The sequence below is a fragment of the Macaca nemestrina genome, chromosome 12, assembly GCF_043159975.1.
Source record: "Macaca nemestrina isolate mMacNem1 chromosome 12, mMacNem.hap1, whole genome shotgun sequence".
NCBI classification, from domain to species: Eukaryota; Metazoa; Chordata; class Mammalia; order Primates; family Cercopithecidae; genus Macaca; species Macaca nemestrina.
The window spans coordinates 113,578,565-113,599,218 of record NC_092136.1 but is presented as its reverse complement, the minus strand read 5'-3'; the positions used below and the strand labels follow the sequence as shown (position 1 = coordinate 113,599,218).

Sequence of the window (20,654 nt, the reverse complement as noted above, 5' to 3'; positions counted from 1 at the left end):
GAGGAGGTGTCCTATTGGAGTTCTGTGGGTACCTAGCCCCATGGTGGTGACTTAGGGTGAAGTAAGGCTGGCTGGCAGGAGCAGAGGACCCAGATACCCCTCTGTCCTTTCCCACAGTTTCTCAGGTGGTGTGCTGGCGCTCCATGCGACGAGGCTGTGCAGTGCTGGGAGCCCTGGGGCTGCTGGCCGGTGTGGGTGTCGGCTCCTGGCTCCTAGGTCAGTGCTGGGGTCCCTTCTCTGGTGTGGGGGAGGTTGGAAGGGAGAAGCAGGTGCTGAGCAGGCATTAAAGGTAAATAGGACAAGTGTCTTCCTCATCTACTCTGCGCAGACAAGGGGAGAAAGGGTGAAATCGCAGCAGGAGGGATCTAGGCTCTACATAAAGAAGAACAAAGTGTATGATCCAAGGAGGCCTCAGTCAGACTTTTTCTGGAAATCTTTCCCAGTGAGAGAGATACAGAGAGAACACACACAGAGAAAGACAGAGACATACTGAGAGACAGAGAGAATGAGAGAGAGAGAGAGAGAGAGAGAAGGGAGAGTCAAAGAGACAGAGATAGAGGCTGAGGCCAAGAGAGATGGAGCGCTGTGCCCCTCCTCAGTGGGTTGGTTGGGGACCTGCCTGAGAGCAAGGTGGCTGATGAGGAGGTCAGCACCTTGACCCCCTCCTTTGGAAATCAGACCCTTTCTCTTTGTTCTTCTCTGAAGTGCTGTACCTGTGTCCTGTGGCCTCTCAGCCCATTTCTGGAACCTTGCAGGATGAGGAGATAACTTTGAGCTGCTCCGAGGCTGGTGGTGAGGAAGCTCTGCTCCCTGCACTTCCCAAAACAGGTGGGCTGCACCCCTGAGGCTACGGGCCTCCCTCCCCAGCAGGGACCTGTAACAGCTGGGGGCAAGAGAACCGACTCTGAAGGGCCATCTGTTCACTGCCAACCATATGTATTTCCCTCCTCTAGTGTGAGGGCAGTGACAAGGTGTCACCTTGCAGAGGTGATCTCTGATTTGGGGCTTTCAGCGCTCTCTGAGGACTGTCCTGATCTCTAGCTGGGGCAAGGTCCAGAGACCAGGCTGGCAGGAGGGATAGAAACTTGCCATTTGGGGCAGAGTGAGTCAGGGATGTGGGGGAGGAGGGGTCAGGTGTGTGTGGGAGCCAGTGTGTGACCAGCAGGGCCACCTATGGGTCTGGGAACATTAGCCCACCTTGTCCCCTGTCTCCCTCTCCTGATTGTCCCCTCTCCTCCACGTAAGAGTTGGGGATCAGAAGGTACAATGCTACCCAGAGGCTACGGGTTAGAATAACCTCATTAGAATAAGGTTGGAGTCTGTCTTTGACTGTGTGGCTTTGGGCACATTACTTCTTGTAGCTTCTGCTTCCTTCTCCATAAAATGGAAATACAAATATTTACTGCATAAATTTTTTAAGGACAAAATAAACTAATCTAGGAAAAGATATTAGCACAGAACTTGTGTAGTAGTCTGTTTGGTTTGCCATGAGTAAGGACCACAGACTGGGTGGCTTAAACCACATTTATTTTCTCACAGTTCTGGAGGCTAGAAGTCCAAAATCAAGGTGCTATGAAATTCAGTGTCAGGAGAGAGCTCTTTTCCTGGATTGTAGATGGCCGTCTTCTGCCTGTGTCCTCCCCAGGCCTTTCCTCTGCTCTTGAGGAGAGAGGGAGCTCTCTGGTGTCTCTTCCTCCAATAAGAACATTGACTCTATTGGATCAGGGCCTCACCCTCGTGACCTCATTTAACCTTAATCACCTTCTTAAAGGCCCTGTCTCCAAATCCAGTCACATTGGGGGTTGGGGCTTTGTGTGTGTGTGTGAGGGGTGGGGTGGGGACACAAGTCAGTCCATAAGAGCCTGGAAAAAGCATACACTCAACAACTGGTAACTATTATTATCACAAGATTTGATATCAGAAGACCTGGACTTAAGTCCTGGATCCATCACTTCCTGACCCTGTGATCTTGGGGAAGGTGCTCAAACTCCAAGCCTTAGTTCTCCTTCTGCAGAATGGAGAGGATGGCAGTACTCATTGCACAGGGCTGCTGTGACAGTGAGTGGCAGAGCACGCTTAAAAGCACTTGGTTAAAATAGAAAACAGAAATGCTCTACCAGTAGGGGTGAGATTGCTCTTGGGACTGGTCTCACTCCCCGGGCAGCAGGGAACTTGGCACTGGGTGACCCAGATACTGTCATTAAAGCCTCTTCAAGTACTACAGAGTCCTAGGTCCAGCTCTTCCTGTCCCACCCTACCACCATCCTTCCCCATGTGGTTTTCATGCTGTGATTTCAGTATCTTTCAGAATAAACAGCGAAGACTTCTTGCTGGAAGTGCAAGTGAGGGATCGGCCACGCTGGCTCCTGGTCTGCCATGAGGGCTGGAGCCCCGCCCTGGGGCTACAGGTCTGCTGGAGCCTTGGGTATCTCAGGTAACAGGAGTCAGATGTGGGTCCTGTGAAGGGGGAGGCCTGGCTGGCTGGCGAAGGATGGGAGTTGGAGACCTCTATCTGCCCATCACTGGTCAATGTGCTCAGGAAATGTCAAGAGGTCTTTTTGGCCATCTTTTGGCCTCTAGGCACAATGGTACCCCAGCCCATTTCTCTGTTTGGAGTATTACTGCTTTTTAACAAGCATAAATCCCAGCAGTAGTCATTATCACAGTCTTACGGTCACTATACTAGTATTATATCTCGTACACATTCCAGTTATGATTTCCTCCTGTTCTATTCCCTTTCTCTACCAAGACTCACTCACCACAAGGGAGTAAACCTCACTGACATCAAACTCAACAGCTCCCAGGAGTTTGCTCAGCTCTCTCCTAGACTGGAAGGCTTCCTGGAGGAGGTGTGGCAGCCCAGGTAGGACTACTGAGGTGGTTAGGTGAGTGGGTTCCCTTACTTCCTGGTGGTCAGTCCAGCAAAAATCTCCTTTCTTGGGATCCTGGTGGTGAGGACACTGGTGGCCTAAGATAGGAGGACAAAGAGAAACATTTCCTAATCAGAAATTAACAAACTCAGTTCACATGAGCCCTGTCTGTCACCACTTCACATCTGCTATTTGCCCTTCACAGGAAATGTAGGGTTGGTTATCACTGTCACAAGATTTGAAATGGTACTCATTGCCATTTTACCGGTTAGGACACTGAGGCTTAATAAGGTTAAAGGGTCTTGTCCAAGGTCACATAAGTAAGCAGCAGCCAAGTCAAGCCTTGAAACCAGGCTCCTGTCTCCAAGCTCAGTGCTCTCTGAATCCTGTCACACATTATTTGGATAATTTGGATATTTCAGGAGAGAGATGGTTGAGTTGCTCTGGCTAAGAGTTGCTTGTAGTCTGGAGAATCTCCCAGAGAAGAGGGCTGTGGAATGGAGCAGCCCCTGCCCCAGATCCTGGGGATGGTCTGGTGTGACTGGGGCACAAGCAGAGAGGGTCTTTGCACCTTCCTAGGCTTTCTCAAGCTGCCTATCAGCCTCCTGGGATAGATGGGTGGGCACCCCCATTACCACGTTTCCAATTTGAACTGTTCCTTCAGGCCCCTCCTGTCCAGCTCCTATGCTCAAGAATGTGGCTGGAGATGGGAAGGTTCTGACTGGGTTCTTGTCTTGGATACCTGAATGGGAAAATGGAAGTAGGGGTGGGGCTGACTCCTCCAGGAGAGCCAGGAGGGCTGTGTATTTGGGAAACTAGGAGACACTAAGAGGGTCTAGACATTGGGCTGCTAGGGGCAAGAGGTGAATAAATAAAGAGAAGAGAGTTTGGGTCAAAAAAGCAACTAAGAGCTAAGAGAGAAAAAGGGGAAAGAGGAGAGCAAGAATATGAATATACAAGGCCCAGGCAGAGGGACCAGGGTGGAGAATACAGCACACCTAGGAAGGAGCATGGGGTGAAGAACCCTGGTCATGCACGCACTCACCTATCCGTTCATTCATTCATTGAGTGTGTCTTTATTCAGGACACTTAGTGGTAACAGTTGATCTATGTCCCAGTTGATCTGCAAGGACCATGAAGTCCTTCTATTGCCCTCTGGGAGATTAGGCAGGAGGTGTGCTGCTGTCCTGGGGACCAGTGATGAGGAGGGGTCTGAGCGTTTGGGTGGGGGCAGGAAGGAAATGGTGATATTCTTCAGGCTGTGGCTACATGACAGCCTTAAGAACTGTCCACCACCTCCACCAACCTCCCCCATTCTTCACATCCTTGGATGTGTGTAGCCACAGGGTGGGCCCTGCCCAGCTTCTTGCTGGCACCTCTGTTTTGCAGGAACAACTGCACTTCTGGTCAAGTTGTTTCCCTCAGATGCTCTGGTGAGTCATGTCTTGGTCCCGGGGAGGTGGCGGTGGGAGGAAAGGGTGCTCCCCCTCCTTCAAGTGTGGAAGAGCCCTATGGTGAGGCTCTGCTGGGTCTGGGGTGGGGTCCTTGCCCACCTGCCTGCCAGGCCCCTTGTTGCAGTTGCTGTTCTGCCCCAGAAGAGCCCTTTCTAAGCCTCCATCATGTCCCTCACCAGCCACAGATCTGGGCTGATGATCTCCTTCCTTCACTACCTGCCACTCTCTTCCTTGACCTCTGACACCCACTCCGCCTTTTTTCTGGAGAGCCCCAGAGGTGAAATTAGTATTGGCTATTGAGTGACTCGTTAGCACCTTCAGGAAACTAAGGGCAGGTGGTGAATTAGGTACCAAACGGGAAGCAATCTGTGGAGTTCCTTTCATTGGTCTTCCCGTTCATCTATCCGTCTCTTCATCTGTCCATTCAGACATCCTTCCACACACCAACACTTCGACCTCTGCTACAGGACGGGCATTCTGTTAGGCACTGGGGCTTCATACCTAACACAGGGCTCCATGTAGACACAGTTTCTGCTCTCAGCAGGCCCACAGCTGGATGGGGCAGGCAGGGGTGAAATCAACACTTCTACCTTCCCATCCCCCACACTTAGGACCAGGAATAAGAAAAGAGAGCTGTCCACACTGGCTGTCTGGGGCTTGGCACTGGGTCACGCTCCCTGAGAGTTAGGACTATACTGACACTCACCTCTCTCTCTCTCTCTCTGTCTCACTCATCTCTGTTGGCAGAGTGTGGAGCGAGGCCCCTGGCTTCCCGGATAGTCGGCGGGCAGGCTGTGGCTCCTGGGCGGTGGCCGTGGCAGGCCAGTGTGGCCCTGGGCTTCCGGCACACATGTGGGGGCTCTGTGCTGGCGCCACACTGGGTGGTGACTGCTGCACACTGTATGCACAGGCAAGTCTCCGTGGCTGCTGAGGACAGAGCGCCTCGGTTGCCCTTTGTGTTCAGCTGTTGGTGTGTCCTATATCAAATGTTCATGTCCAACCGTCTCCAGCTTTTTACTCCAAGAGGGTAAGATGTTTGTGAAGTTCTCCCCATTCAGTATCAAGAACAGATCTGCACAAATAACAGTAAGGGTATGAAGATTTGTTCTGTATATTCATCAGCTTTTTTTTTTTTTTTTTTGAGAGAGAGTCTCACTTTGTTGCCCAGGCTGTAGTGTAGTGGCGCAATCTTGGCTCACTGCAACCTTCGCCTCCTGGGTTCAGGCAATTCTTGTTGCCTCAGCCAGGAGCCACCATGCTCAGCTAATTTTTTTGTATTTTTAGTAGAGATGGGGTTTTGCCATGTTGGACAGGCAGGTCTTGAACTCCTGACATCAGGTGATCTGCCTGCCTCGGCCTCCCAAAGTGCTGGGATAACAGGCGTGAGCCCCCGCGCCTGGCCTCATCAGCTTTTAAGTGTTAAAAATACTTTCACATTCACAACACCCTGTGTTTCTTCAGGTTTATCTTTGGTTCAATCATTTTCCATGTAATCATTTGGTTAATATCTTTCTTCCACTTTAGACTGGAAGCTCTGCAGGAGCAGGGACTCTCGGTCTTATTTACCACTAAATCTCTTTGTAGATTTATCCACTGCTGTGTCCCCAGGGTCTAGAACAGTCCCTGGAATATAGTAGGTGCTTAATAAATGTGACTTGGAGGAATGAATGAATGATGAGTGAATAGCTCTTTGATCTTCTCTTGGTGCCGAACAGGGCAGAGAGTGTAATCCCCATTTTACCAAGGCTGGGAGGGAGAAGTGCCTCTCTCATGATCACACATAGTAAGTCGAGAGACAGGACCAGCGGAAGCTTTTCCGACACAAGGCCCTCTATGTGTTTGCTATAAAACTTGGAGGGAAGTTATGCAGGAAAAAGGGAGTGATGGTTGCAGATGACCCATAGTCTTCTCCATCCATCAGTCCTGGAGCATTTATTAAGCACCTACTGCACGCCCAGTGTCTTGCCAGCTGCTGGGGTGATGCTAAGAGGCATGGTCCATGGGGCTTGTGAGCTCACCACCCGCTAATGTCCCCCCCACCAATGGCCGCTCTGGCCAGCTTCCTCCACCTGCTACTTCACTTAGGAACACCTCTTCTGCTCCTTCCTTCCCCGCTCAGCGTGGCCCCTGTGTGCAGTTTCAGGCTGTCCCGCCTGTCCAGCTGGCGGGTGCATGCAGGGCTGGTCAGCCACAGTGCCGTCAGGCCCCACCAGGGGGCTGTGGTGGAGAGGATTATCCCACACCCCCTCTACAGCGCCCAGAATCATGACTACGACGTCGCCCTCCTGCGGCTCCGGACCCCTCTCAACTTCTCAGGTGCGGCACTGGCTTGAGGGTGGGCAGGCTGGAGACTATGTCGAGAGAGGGCGGGGGCTGGGCGGGAGAGTGGTGAGCTGATTTCTGAAGTTTCCTCTAAACACCGTAAACCTTAAAACATTTTATTTATTTGGGGACTGTAGTGAATTTTGGCATCACCTGGATGTGAAACTGTTATCAACTCTTGCACAGGCTCTTTTGGGAAAAAAGGTTCAGGCCCTTTTCATGGCTGGGCTGCAGGTGGGCTTTGCCAGTAGGCTGCTCCGCTCCTGTCCCCAGGCCAGTCTTGGGTCCTAGCCATTTAGTGCCATGTTACAGTTTATGAGATTTTTTTTTTTTTCAAATATCTTCTCTTTCAGTCCTCGTAACGACCCTGATAGGTAGATGAAACAGGTAGATACAGACAAGGGCACTGCGGTGTAGGGAGGGAAGCGACTCTCTTCAAGGTCATGTGGCAAACAGTTCCTAAGCCTGATGCCAGGGCTACTCCTGCTGTTGCACCTGCTCTAGAAGGTGAGCCCAGGCTGCAGCCATACCAGCAACCAGTTTCCCCCAACACACACGTACACATGGACATTCACCTACAAACACACACACACATGCACTCACACAGTCACATGCACATAGACTCACACGCATTCACACATGCTCACACATATGTGCTCACATGAACACACCTGCACACACACACCACACACACTCACAAACATGCACACTGTGCACACACATATACATTCACATATACTCAACACTCCTTCCTATCATCACCTGTAGCCTTAAGTTTCCCAAATAACAGTCATTGCCATACACATTTCACAAATTTTATCACATATGTGAACTATCATTCAACAGGTAATATTTCTAAGGCTGGGCGTGGTGGCTCATGCCTGTAATCCCAGTACTTTGGGAGGCCAAGGTGGGCAGATCATTTGAGGTCAGGAGTTCAAGGCCAGCCTGGCCAACACAGTGAAACCCCATCTCTACTGAAAATACAAAAATGAACTGGGCATGGTGGTGCACGCCTGTAGTCCCAGCTACTCGGGAGGCTGAGGGAGGAGGATCACTTGAACCTGGGAGGCAGAGGTTGCAGTGAGCTGAGATCGTGCCACTGCACTCCAGCCTGGGTGACAAAGCAAGACTCTGTCTCAAAAAAAAAAAAAAAATTCTTAGTATATTTAAAAGAGAAATACTACTATATTAGTATCTAAGTAGTAGATACTACATAGATATCTAATGTAGTAGTATATTAGTATCTACTATATTAGTATATATTAGTACTATATTAGTATCTAAGTAGTAGATACTACATAGATATCTAATGTAGTAGTATATTAGTATCTACTATATTAGTATATATTAGTACTATATTAGTATCTAAGTAGTAGATACTACATAGATATCTAATGTAGTAGTATTTCTCTTTTAAATATACTTATTTTGTTATAGAAAATAGTACATTTACTATATAGTCTAGTAAGTAAATAGCATATTTATTATTTAAATATACAAAATAGATATAGTAAATAGATAATAATTAGTATCTCTAGTTAGAAGACCTATATTACTTACCTAACTAGAGAGCCTATACCTAACTAGAGAACCTGTGTTACTTACAGTAAATAGATACTAACCACAAAAATATGTAGCATGAAAAGAAATCAGTGTGGAAGTTCTAGGTAGCCGAGTCTGCTGCAGAAGTTGCTGCACCCGGGCGTGCTGTCTCCTGTTTGGATGGGAGGTCGGCAGGCTGTAAGAAAGGCACAGACCAGCCCCAAATGAAGTCTTTCTCTGTGATGCAGTTAGAGTGACTGAAAGAGAATTGAAGGACATGGCATGCTCCCCAAGCGGATGTTTACTCAATGGCATGCCTATGTACTACCTAAAATCATGTATGGCTGCGCCCATCGGATATGTCACACGTTTTTGGAAACACTGTCCTCATTAGAAGTTGGGTACCCATGGCCTGAAAGAATTTTCACCCCCACTCCGTCCCCAGGTATGGAGAGGGGGCAGCATGGGCCCTGTCCACCCATAGAGGACGCCATGCACACTACAGTTTGCATGCTGTCCTCTGTGACAGGGGACCCCTAAGATGGGACAGTACACCACTTGCATAGCCATCTAGGAGGCCTGGCTGGTGGAACCCAGGAACCAGGACTGTTTCAGAACGGGGGTGAGGTGGACTTGCCAGTCCTGGGTCCTTCGCCCAGGCTCCGCAAGCGGGGAAGCCGAGCCTGACTGGGGACCAGGATCACGTGCCTCTTTGCAGACACCGTGGGTGCTGTGTGCCTGCCGGCCAAGGAGCAGCATTTTCCGAAGGGCTCGCAGTGCTGGGTGTCTGGCTGGGGCCACACCGACTCCAGCCATAGTGAGTCAGCTCCCTGGGCCCTCGGTGCAGGAGCGGGTGTGGGAGGCATTCTTCCCCAGGGTGAGGCGTGGCCACATCCCTTGGCCACATGACAGTGCCAGCCCTGTTTTTCCCTGGCATCACCCTTGGCCATGACTAGGGGCTCCAGTCTCCCCTGCCTGGGCCTTTCTGGGGAGAACATCTACTGAAAATTTTCCCCAAACTCAGACCCTTTTACACCACCTCCCCTTGTCCCAGGAGCGCCATGGTCTCACATTTGGTGTATATGTGAGTCCTCCTCCTCTTCCCACTCCCAGCCCCCAAGTCTGATAGCCTCCTGCTTCCTTGCTCAGGGTCCACAGCTCCCACCCTGGGCTCGCCTCTGTAGGTCTCCATGTCTCTGGGACTTCTAATTACCTCCCCTCTTGCTGTTCTGCCTGCCTGGGTCTTGCTTTATGCCCGGCAGTTTTTCTCGGTGTCTCTCATAGCTTACAGCTCGGACATGCTCCAGGACACGGTGGTGCCCCTGCTCAGCACTCAGCTCTGCAACAGCTCCTGCGTGTACAGCGGAGCCCTCACCCCCCGCATGCTTTGTGCTGGCTACCTGGACGGAAGAGCTGATGCATGCCAGGTATGGCCTGTGGTGGCTGGGGTGAGGGTGGGGGTGGAGATGGGGGTGGGAGGACAGGGGGCCTGCTGTGACTTGGACCCCTGCCCTGGTCTGAGCTTGTCGGTGGTGTGAGACCGCCTCTCTAGAAGGAGGGGCATCTAGGCAAGTCTGGAGCTCATGCTAAGGGTTTAAGGAGGGGTGAGGCCAGTAGGTGTCTGAGCTAGAAGCAGGAGGGGCCCAGCAAGGAGATTCCACTTGCCATAGTGGTCTGGTGCTCTCCAGCAGGAAGAACTAACTGGTTGTTTCTCTGTGTCTCCATGCCTGGACCCCATAGGGAGATAGCGGGGGCCCCCTGGTGTGCCCAGATGGGGACACTTGGCGCCTGGTGGGGGTGGTCAGCTGGGGGCTTGGCTGCGCAGAGCCCAATCACCCAGGTGTCTACGCCAAGGTAGCTGAGTTTCTGGACTGGATCCATGACACTGTTCAGGTGAGTGTGGGGGCAGGAGTAGGACAGGGAGGTTTCTAAAGGACCTGCCCCTCCAATGCAAGGAACCTTACCCCTTAGGCCCAGGTCCTGCGGGGGCTGGGGAGGGGACTAGGACATGTTCGCCAGAGTGGGTGGAGGAAGAAGTGAAGCTTAAACATTGAATCCACTGGATTTCTATCAATTTAAGGATAAACTGGGTAAGAGTAGCCCTGAATTTGTATCCTAGATCTGCCTTTTCCTGTGTCGACCTTCAGCAGGTTTCTAACTTTGGTAAACCTTAGTTTCCTGATGATAACCATCATGGCTGCTTATATGCTATTGTTATATGCTATTAAATAAGACCTGTACAATGCCTAGCACAGTGCTAGGCTTAGAGTGAGTGATCTGTAGTACTTTTTGTTTTTTGAGATGGAGTTTTGCTCTTGTTGCCCAGGCAGGAGTACAATGGCACAGTCTCAGCTCACTGCAATCTCCACCTCCTGGATTCAAGTGATTCTCCTGCCTCAGCCTCCCAAGTAGTTGGGATTACAGGCATTCGCCACCACGCCTGGCTAATTTTTTGTATTTACTAGAGACAAGGTTTCATCATATTGGTCAGGCTGGTCTTGAACTCCTGAGCTCAGGTGATCCACCCGCCTTGGCCTCCCAAAGTGCTGGGATTATAGGCATGCACCACCATGCCAGACCTGTCGTGTTATTTATGTGTATATCTGTTACTGTCACTCATCCCTAGTCTCTAAGGCAGTTACTAGTGGCCACATTCCCTGCACTGTGGAGAGAGCTCAGCATTTAGCAGTTTGGGTTCTGCATCGACATAAACTATGTGACTCCAGGCAAGTCACTCTCCTTCATCTGTTCAATGGGAAGGCCAAGTGAGACAATGGATATAAAAACACATTAGTGGCTGGGCGGGGTGGCTCATGCCTGTAATCCTAGCACTTCGGGTGGCTGAGGTGGGTGGATCACGAAGTCAGGAGTTTGAGACCAGCCTGGACAACATGGTGAAACCCCGTCTCTACTAAAAATACAAAAATTAGCTGGACGTGGTAGCATGAACCCAACTACTTGGGAGGTTGAGGCAGAAGAATCACTTGAACCTGGGAGGCGGAGGTTGCAGTGAGCTGAGATCTTGCCACTGTACTCCAGCCTGGGTGACAGAGCAAGACTCTGTCTCAAAAACAAAACAAAACAAAACATTATTTACATAAAGTATTTTACAAATTTAGGGCATGATCATGAAAAGCATCTTCCTCTAATGTTGGGCAGGGGTGGGGGTTGGTAGATAATACAGGGAATGTATGTATCGATCTTCTCATAGAAATCTTATGAAAAATCTCGAGCAGCAGATAATTTTAGCCCCATTTGATAGAAGTGAAAATCAAGGCCCTGCATGGTTAAGTGATTTACTAAAATAAATGTCGCTTGGCTAGTGTAGAGCCATGCTGTGAATCCAGTTCCTTTCCCTTTTGGTCTAGGACTCCCTCCTCTGAGTCCGGCTGTTTCCTCCAGTCTCACCGCACACCGCCACCTCATGCTTCCTGGGGCCTCTAGCAGCTCCACTAACAGAGGAGAGGCAGCAGCCTCCAATGCGGAACACATGGACCTCCTACTACTGTGCATGAGGAACAGTCACCACCCACCGGCCAGCCACCCAGCCGCCAGGTCTCTCCTCTTGGGCCCTGATTTCAGAGTTCTCTTTCTCACTAGAGACTCAATGACAGAAGAGAGGCTGGGGCTGGGTTGGGAGTACTGTGGTTGCTGAGGGATGAGGGGGAGGAGGAGAGAGGTAGGAGCTGGAGATGAAGAGGCTGCTGGAAGCAGCAGGAAGCCTACCCTTTTTCTGCCCTCTCCCCTCCCTGCCCTTGTGTGAGTCTTCTGGGAGGGTGCTGGGAGGTGCCCCCAGTCCTGCCTTTTCCCTGTGCTCTCAGGTGGGCTAAGTGCCTCCCTAGAGGACTCCATGGCTGAGAGGCTCCTGGGCAGATGGGGTCAAGGCTGGGCCAGCCCAGATGAAGCCTACAGGAGTCAGGACCCTCTCCACTCTCCCTCTCCACTCCCCTTCCTGTTCTCACCTGGCTCTGGCTGGCCCTGTATGGGGTGGGTGCACTGGAAAACAAGTAGGTTGGAGTTGGTCTAGGACATTGGTTTTAAATGACAGTTCTGTGAACTGGTCCAAGGAGTTCTGTTATTAAAGTGATATATGGTCTTGGTCCAGTTTTCTCTGTCTGCCTCTCTCTCACTTGCACAAAGACAGACAGACAGACAGACACAAACACACACCCGCCCACCCACACAAGCACATATTGCAGGGTAGAATTACAATTTTCCTGCTATCTTCTATACATGTTGAAGCTTTGGTGCTGACTCCTGCTCATCTACTCTAGAATTTTGGTTTGTGCTTGTTTTGCCCAGGCTGGAGTGTGGTGGCACATCTCAGTTCACTGCAGCCTTGATGCTGTGGGCTCAGTGAATCCTCCCACCTCAACCTCCCTGGTAGCTGGGACTACAGGTGCACGCCACCACACACGGCTAATTCTTCTTTTGTATTTTTTATAGAAATGGGGTTGGCCAGTTGTGGTGGCTCACGCCTGTAATCCCAGCATTTTGGGAGGCCGAGGCGGGTGGATCACGAGATCAGGAGATTGAGACCATCCTGGCTAACATGGTGAAACCCCGTCTCTACTAAAAATACAAAAAAATTAGCCGGGTGTGGTGGCGGGCACCTGTAGTCCCAGCTACTTGAGAGGCTGAGGCAGGAGAATGGCGTGAACCCGGGAGGCAGAGCTGGCAGTGAGCCGAGATCACCCCACTGCACTCCAGCCTGGGCGACAGAGTAAGACTCCATCTCAAAAAAAAAAAAAAAAAAAAAAAAAAAAAATTTCTACATGTCATGATCTGCAATGAAAAGCCTTAGCCATCCAGGTGCTGTGAGGTTTTGAGTTTGAGAACCACCTAAGTCAATGCTCTCTTGGGAAGGTTTGGTTTCCCTCCAAGGTCCATCTCTCCTTCTCTCTCTTTTTTTTTTTTTTTTGAGACAGAGTCTTGCTCTGTCACTCAGGCTGGAGTGCAGTGGCGCCATCTTAGCTCACTGCAACCTCTGCCTCCTGGGTTCAGGCAATTCTCCTGCCTCAGCCTCCCGAGTAGCTGGGATTACAGGCACACTACAGCCACCATGCCTGGTTAATTTTTTGTATTTTTAGTAGAGACGGGGGTTTCACCATGTTGGCCATGCTGGTCTCGAACTCCTGACCTCAGGTGATCCACCTGCCTCGCCCTCCCAAAGTGCTGGTATTACAGGTGTAAGCGACCACACCTGGCCCCATCTCTCCTTCTTAGCTCTTGTTTTGGAACTGGGCCTTTTGACTTGGCCTCTCTTTCAGAGTTTATGCCCAGTTAGCATTTCCTTGGTTAAGCCTATCCCCTACTCTCTCCTCTCTAGCACTTAAAATGTAATTGGCATCTGGTTTCTAAAAACTGCAACGAATTTTTTTATGGTGCTTACCCAAAGAAATGCAATTAGTATTTAGCAATAACAGAACTTAGTGAGTTTGTCAGCATATTTTTTGAGGAGTTGTACAAATGATTACTCATTTCTAGAGGGTCTGCTCCCTTTACATGAAGTGAACTAAAAAATGAAGGTTTCAATTTACTGCCAGTTTATTAACCAGGGAAATAGTTGCTGGGAGTCTGCTGTCAAACTGTAGAAGCAACGTGGGAGAAGTTCTGCTGAATGGCAAAATAGCCTCGCCCTGTGTCTCTGGAGGTCAAACCTTCAGCCTTTACCCTGAGATCAACATTTACTGCCCAGCTCCCTTAAGTCCCTGTCTCAGGAGGCACTGATGGGGTAGTGGATCCCCCTGGGCAGGGGTAAGTTAACAGCAAATCCAGCAGCTGTGATCTTTTTTTGTGTTTCTGATGTCAATCATAATCATTTGCATATTTAAAGGGAAGTTTAAAAAAATTACAGCCATCAAGGTCTTTCAATAATCACTAACATTTGAATGGTGTTTTTCAGTGTAGAAAACATGCCTGTATGTGGGAGCTCACAACGTCTATATGGTGCAGATATTATTATTATTGTCCTCATTTTCCAGATAAGAAAATTCAGAGAGATTAAGTGACTCCCCCAAAAACACCCAGCTGGTAAGCACCAAAGCCAGGATGTCAACCGTGGGTCTTTTTACTCTAAATCCACATCACTGTCATGCACATGGATGAATGAGATGGTCCAGTATTCATGGACCAGCAGATGGTCCAGCAGAACAGAATTGAAATGTACTTGCTCAGGTCACCTGGTCTAAGTCACCTGCTTACAGTAATGCATTGACACACCTACCTTTTTAAATTTGTTTTTTTTTTTTTTTTTTTTTAGACAGAGTGTTACTCTGTCAGCTAGGCTAGAGTGCAGTGGCACAATCTTGGCTCACTGCAACTTCTGCCTCCCAGGTTCAAGCGATTCTCGTGCCTCAGCCTCCTGAGTGACTGGGACGACAGGTGTGCACCACCAAGCATAGCTAATTTTTTTTGTACTTTTCTTTTTTTTAGTACAGATAGGGTTTTGCCATGTTGGCCAGGCTGGTCTCAAAATCCTGGCTTCAAGTGATCCACCTGCCTTGGTCTCCCAAAGTGCTAGGATTACAGCTGCAAGCCACTACACCCAGCCCTACTTTTTTATAGATGAAGGAACCAAAACCCAGGAATTTTAGAGGCTCCTACCAAAGACCCTTCTCAGGAAGTATTCTTAGAAATTCCCAGTTCTCCCTGAGATTCATGGTCTAACTAAAACTTACAAATTAATATCTCCCATAGGAGAGCTATAAAGGGTACCCTAATTAGAGAATTTGCTAATAATGATTCCTTGCTTACCTGTACAGAAGCTCCTGTTCTCTTTGGCCAGGCAGTCAGATCTGCGGATGCAGAAGCTCTCACTTTCCTTGTTAGCATCTGCCAGTTCAGCTTTTTGGAAAGGGAAAGGAAGCGAGTGGCCTGGCCAACTCTGTTCCCCTGAGCCTGCTCCTGGAATGAAGGGGTGGAGGTGGGGCCAGGAAGGCTGGGAAGATTCGGGTTCAGAAGGGTTTTAATGAGGACCAGCTGGGTTCCCAGTGCTCTTAAGCTCTGTAGGGAATTCGGAGGTAGAAAAGCCGACTGTCTTTTTGGAGAAATGACTTATTTGCAATAAATTACTAGTAGCCAGCCAGGCGCAGAGCTGAGTGGGGAGGTAGTAATTGCTCAGTGAGTTCCAAGAGCCTATTGTTAGAGAAGTCAGAGCAACGCTGTATGTGCGAAGCCTCTGCCTTCCTCCGGTAGGATTCAGCATCACACCTGCTTGGGCAGAGATTTCCAGACTCCTGCGATGTTCCAAGAGGGTCATTCCTGGCTGCCACAATGGGTGCAGATCCCTTCCCTCTTCTTCTATGTGCTGGTGGGGTCTCAAGGACTCTAGAGGGTTCAGCATCCCTCTAACATCAGATGCAGGTTCTCCCCTCCTGACACCTTCTGTGGAGTCGTGCTTTTCCTAAAAGGGTTTCTGGGAACAAGGGGCGGCCCTGCCATTCCTCTGCAACATTTCTCAGGCTCTTTCTTATATTTTCTTTTTGGAGGTGCTTGGCTCACCCACAATAGGACAAAACTGGAAATGCTATAAATGCCTAGAGCCGGTTTGGTAGCTGTCAGATGTTTTCCCAAGTCCCTCTGATGCTTCTTCTCTCCTCTTTCCTCCGCCGTCTCCTGGCCATGCTCTCAGGACCCTCTTGCTGCTCCACGGCTACTCAAAGGAAAACCTGCTTTCACCTGTCCCCACTTTCCAGTCCAGTATCCTGGGTCTGAGCCCTGTCTCTACCTCCCCCGTAGACATGCCACAGCAAACACACAGGGTGTGCCCCACCCTCAGGACTCTGTGTCCTACTAAACTGATCAGAGCCGGGTGTTGTTAATGACTCTTTCAACTCTGTGTTAAATCCCTCCACCCCTAGGCAGGTTCATAAGGAAGTAGGTAGGCAGCAGCTTCCTACTCTTGAGGGCTGAGACTGGTCTTTCTCACACATTCAAGGCTGGGAAAGAGAGAGGCCAAGCAGGGGTCTCCCCAGAATGGAGCACTCCAGGTGGATTTGTGGAGGTTTTCACCTGGAGGTGGTGCTGGAGGGAACCAAGCTGGGGAATCAAACAGAATGGAGAGAGGAGTCGTGGCTGCAGAGGCACAGAGCCCTTGTTACTTAGCATCTCCCAGAACAGCACGTGGGCTCCAGGAAGGCAGAGACTTGCAAAGGGCTGGGCTCATCTTGGAGCTTTCTCCCTTCCAAGGAACCTCTGGCTATAGCATCTGATAGTAGGAAACAGTGGTTCTAGATGCAGACTTCCATCACATCCCACGTGGGAATGTGTTCTCCAGCAGGTGACTCAGTCTCCCTGGATGTTGGTCTCTCATCTGTCAACTTAGAAGTCTGGCAAGATGGTCTCCACGGGATCTGCCTTGTCAGACCAGCTTTAACTCAAACTTCTTTTGCCTCTTAAGATGTGTGCCCACCACTTCCAGTTTGGATAACCTTTAGGAGGAGCCTGTTCCCTGGGACAGATCTATAGAAGTCAGCTTGCTATGGCTTCACAACACTGCCAGGCTGCTGTCCCTAGGAGCCCTCTGCGTCCATGGGAGCAATAGAAACTGGGCAAAAAACTTGGAAGGCAGCTTTCGCCATGTTGCTGTACCCAGCATTTGTACCCTGGGCAAGGATTCAAGGAAAGGTTGAGCCCCTCAACCTGGCAGTTTTTTAGGTGCTCCCCAGCTCACTTTCTGATACCCCAGACTCTGTCTGAAGCCTTATGGGCCCCAGCTCCCCAAAGGCAGCCAAAGGAATTTCCTCTCTACCGCAGACGGTGAATGCTTTCCTTCTTTCTGTTTTCCTTGACAGCTCCTAAGCTGGCCATGAGGACCCACTCCTTCCTCCAGCCTTTCTTCATGCCTAGAATAGTGAGGAAAGTTGTGGGTTAGCAGAACCACTAGAAGACATCTGGGATCCAAGCCCTGCTCTGGACTCAGCCACGTGCCAGGCTCAAGCAGGGAGGATCGATTTTCCCACAGCCCCTCCGTTAGGCTGACACATCTTCCCAGTTGGTCCAGGACTGTCCTGGTTTTAGCACTGAAAGGCTTATGTCCTGGGAAACTTTTCAGTTCTGGATAAACTAGGACAGTGGCTCACCCTAAGTCCAGTGCCTCTCTTCTGTATAAATGGCGTTCTGCAAAATTCGGTGCAGCCCCCACTCCTACTATCCTTCCTCAGTTTGATTGAGCTTAATGGAAATCCCTGCTGCCCAGAGTTGGAGGAGGAAGGTCCTGGGAATTCTCAAGGTCTGAACTGTTTTGCAAAGGCTGTGACACCAGCAGATGCTGCCTTGCCCTTGAGGCCCTTATGGAGACAGCCCCTGAGCCCCTGAGACAGGCCCTCAGCTGCCCTGGTTGCCACTTCTTCCCTGTGGTAGCTTCTGAGCCAGCAGCCAGGGCAGCCCTCCCTCACCTCACCTAATGTTTTCAGCAAACAGCCTGGCCCTCCCAGGCCCAGAAGCTCTCTGGCAATTTGCAGGAGGCTAGGAAGGTGAGGCAGGTGTAATGTTACTCCGGCAAGCCATGCATGTCGATGTCGCAGTTTCCCCAGGTCACTCTGATTTCTGGTCCCCAGAACCTGGTGCGGGCTCAGCATGTTACAGGTGCTGGCTTCGAGTGGTTGAGCCCACTCAGGAGGAGGAGGAGAAGGGCCTGCCACCCCTACAGGAGCTGGGTGGGCTGCTTCTCCTGGCCTCTGTCTTCCAAAGATCGTCAGAGAGGAGCAAAGAAGAGACTGCCAGACTGCCAGAGCCCACAAGGATTGTGTGAGGTTTGTTTTTCCTCAGCACTCTCTGCAGAGGTGAAGACATGAATAAAAGAATAAGGGAAGATTTATTGTTCCCACATCTTGGCAGTGAGCCTGTATTTGTATAGCAGATCCAGGAGGGGGCTGGAACAGTTGAGAGGACTGCTGAGGCCCAGGCAGAAAGTCAGACCTTGCAAGGTTTTCTGGAGGGACCCAGGTGGGTGGTGGAGGGTGAAGGTGAGGCTGGGAGGAGTGGATTTAGACCAACTCCTCCCCAACCGTCAGGGGCCAGAGTGTCCCTACCAGCCACCAGCCTTTTCCCACGCATGAGGTGGGACAGTGAACAAAGTTTTGGACTAGCAGAACCACTGGCAGGCAGCTGGGGTCCAAGAATCTCTAAACCCAGCGGCACGTGATGGGCCTGACAGGGTGTGTTACCAAGGAGGATCCCAGAAGAAAGGGCTCCAGCCGGGCTTGTCTGTCACTCCTGCTCCTGATAATGGACACAATCCAGAAATGAGTTTTATGGCCTAGCCTGCCTGGGGCTGGGTGGGCCTGGGTGGGGGCTGAGACTTGGGACTCGGAACCTTGCAGCTGAAGATGACCTTGCATGTATGTTACGCCTGCATGTGTGTCTAAGGCTGTACAGCCCATGTTTTGTTGACATTGTACTGTCCCTGGGGCCACCAAAAGGTGGGCCTCGTTTTGCATCACGTCAGTCCTAATGGGTCAAAAATGGTGGCGGAAGGTAACAGGAGAGTGGAAAGCCTGGGGGGCTTGGGAGGCTCCGGGAGATCACAGGATCCATGTGCACGCATATGTGTTGATTTTGTGGGAAGCTTGAAGGGTCTGAAGGAAGCAGAGAAATGGAAGGACTCTAACTTCTGACCTCAAATGATCCACTTGCCTCGGCCTCCCAGTGTGCTGGGATTACAGGCGTGAGTCCCTGTGCTCGACTGAAGGGAGGAAATGTAAGCACGCTGAGGTAAGATTCTGCAGAGCTTCTCCCCTAATTGTGAGAGAGGCAGATCTGATTTCAGCCACTTTCCAGGGCCTGGAATCAGATGCAGGGCCCCACCACGTTTAGCTGCCTCCTTCATGGACAATGTCGGGGAAATTCTCATGCCAACGACCATGCTGCATCCTCAGCAAAAATGGCCTCATCCTTCATGACTGACCATGTTAAGCCTATGCCCTCATACACATGCTCACATACCACCTTGACATTTACCTGGCAGGCAGGATCATACATCAGGACAAAGAATTAATTGCAATGGTCCTATACAAGAAATAGAGACCTATAGTAGTAGGTGTGTGTGGAGGGGTCATTTCTCCACAGTCTTCTGAAGTTTAGGTCATTCTCTCTCAAGACTCCTCCAGGCTCACATTTGTGAGGTCCAGACAAAAGTGTGGATAGAGGCCCATATAAATAGTTCAAAGTAGTACATCACCCTAACACATTGTTAAACTAAAAACGGTCTATCTTCTTACCATAAAAAATAGACCATATAAAATTATGGAAGGTCAGATCCAAATTTTGAATTCTTGAAGTTTTGGATTCCGTCCTGGAGCTTGGCTCATGAAGAGAGTAGGCTTCTGGCCACATTTTCTTCCCATGCCCTCAGCCAGGGCCGTCTGCTAAGGGCCGTCTGCACAGCCGTGCAGACACTCCACCCTGCTTAGGGGTATGCCCAGCAGTGGCACCTGTGCAGCCTCTGGAAGCGGGCTCAGGGACCTTGGGAATTTCATGATCTAGAGAGAGAGACAGGTCTAGGTAGGCAAAGGACATCAACATTGCAAATTCTGCCCTTAGGGTGGGTCTGGTCAAAGAAGGCCCGGGACAGCAGGGCTGGGACTAGGGCGAGGCAGGTGATGTGCCTCAGTGCAGATTTAAGGAGGCATCACTCTCAGGGTCACACAAAGGCAGGCCGGCTCCTGCCTCACTCTGGTCTTGGCCCTGCAGGGGACGGGTCCTTTAAGGTGAGCAGCTCGGAGCAGGGAGGGCTTCTCCCATCTGGTCTCCATGGGTATTGGGGTATTGATGGTTACTCCTAACCTTCAGAGTGAGACAAAAAGGCAGGATGACAGAAATAGACGTCTCTCCTGTGAGTCCTCACTTCCCTAAAGTACTGTAAAGCATCCCCTGATTACATTTCAGGGAGCTCCACATCCGCATCAGCCCAGCCCCCATGGTGGTCCCTGGGCTCATTCTCTGCGGAAAAGTACCCAGAGTGATTCATTATCATCCCCACTCACATGGCCTCCTAGAAATTAATGTCAATAAGCACCGAGAAAAACTCTAGTGTACAAATACACTGTACTCCAGAACTCTGGCAGGGCAGACTTCAGTGAAAACTAAGGTAAGCCGAAGCTAATTAGGAAAAAAGGGACGTGCAGGGTCAAGGAAAAGCTGTGGAAGAGGAGCTGGGGTGCGAGTCCAGATGCATTTTGGAGAGGTCTGCGTTAAACTGAATCACCATAGAGGATGCTCATGAAACAGGAGAGAAGGTATGGGAGTCAGCTGCGGGCGTTCTAGAGCCTGTTGAGCAGGTACTTGCTGCTCAATGTGTGGAGGCATTGGGCGGGGCGGGGTGGGGCGGGGTGGGGCGGGGCGGGGCGGGGCGGGGGCTGGGTGAGGAGGAGGGGAGGGTGTTGGCCCAGGAGCTGGCAAGCCTGGGTTCTAACCTGGTCTCCAGTGCTTGTTGACCAGCCCAGCTAAGTCACTGGACTTT

The 20,654-nt window shown here is 50.5% G+C and overlaps 1 protein-coding gene and 1 long non-coding RNA gene across 14 annotated transcripts in view; one reads left to right on the top strand and one right to left on the bottom strand.

The window, feature by feature from the left end:
• LOC105493584 (transmembrane serine protease 5) overlaps positions 1-12,295 on the top strand; it is a 51,044-nt gene extending 38,749 nt beyond the window's left edge. For 8 of the 13 annotated variants that reach the window (XM_071075596.1, XM_071075597.1, XM_071075598.1 and 5 more), the window contains 11 exons: positions 118-216; positions 706-828; positions 2,299-2,434; positions 2,750-2,863; positions 4,260-4,303; positions 5,072-5,234; positions 6,462-6,640; positions 8,910-9,008; positions 9,476-9,618; positions 9,932-10,084; positions 11,560-12,295. In XM_071075596.1, the coding sequence (XP_070931697.1) occupies positions 118-216; positions 706-828; positions 2,299-2,434; positions 2,750-2,863; positions 4,260-4,303; positions 5,072-5,234; positions 6,462-6,640; positions 8,910-9,008; positions 9,476-9,618; positions 9,932-10,084; positions 11,560-11,574 (1,268 nt within the window). In that variant the 3' untranslated portion in view covers positions 11,575-12,295. Of the gene's footprint in view, positions 1-117; positions 217-705; positions 829-2,298; positions 2,435-2,749; positions 2,864-4,259; positions 4,304-5,071; positions 5,235-6,461; positions 6,641-8,909; positions 9,009-9,453; positions 9,619-9,931; positions 10,085-11,559 lie in introns of those variants that run through there. The other 5 variants (XM_024796517.2, XM_024796518.2, XM_071075602.1 and 2 more) reach the window with 4 other exon arrangements.
• Positions 2,857-8,467, bottom strand: LOC139357598 (uncharacterized). The gene is made up of 3 exons (XR_011611077.1): positions 8,272-8,467; positions 5,031-5,396; positions 2,857-2,968 (listed from the first exon to the last, which is right to left on the bottom strand). It is a non-coding gene; the product is annotated as an uncharacterized lncRNA (long non-coding RNA).
• Positions 12,296-20,654: the final 8,359 nt, after the last annotated feature.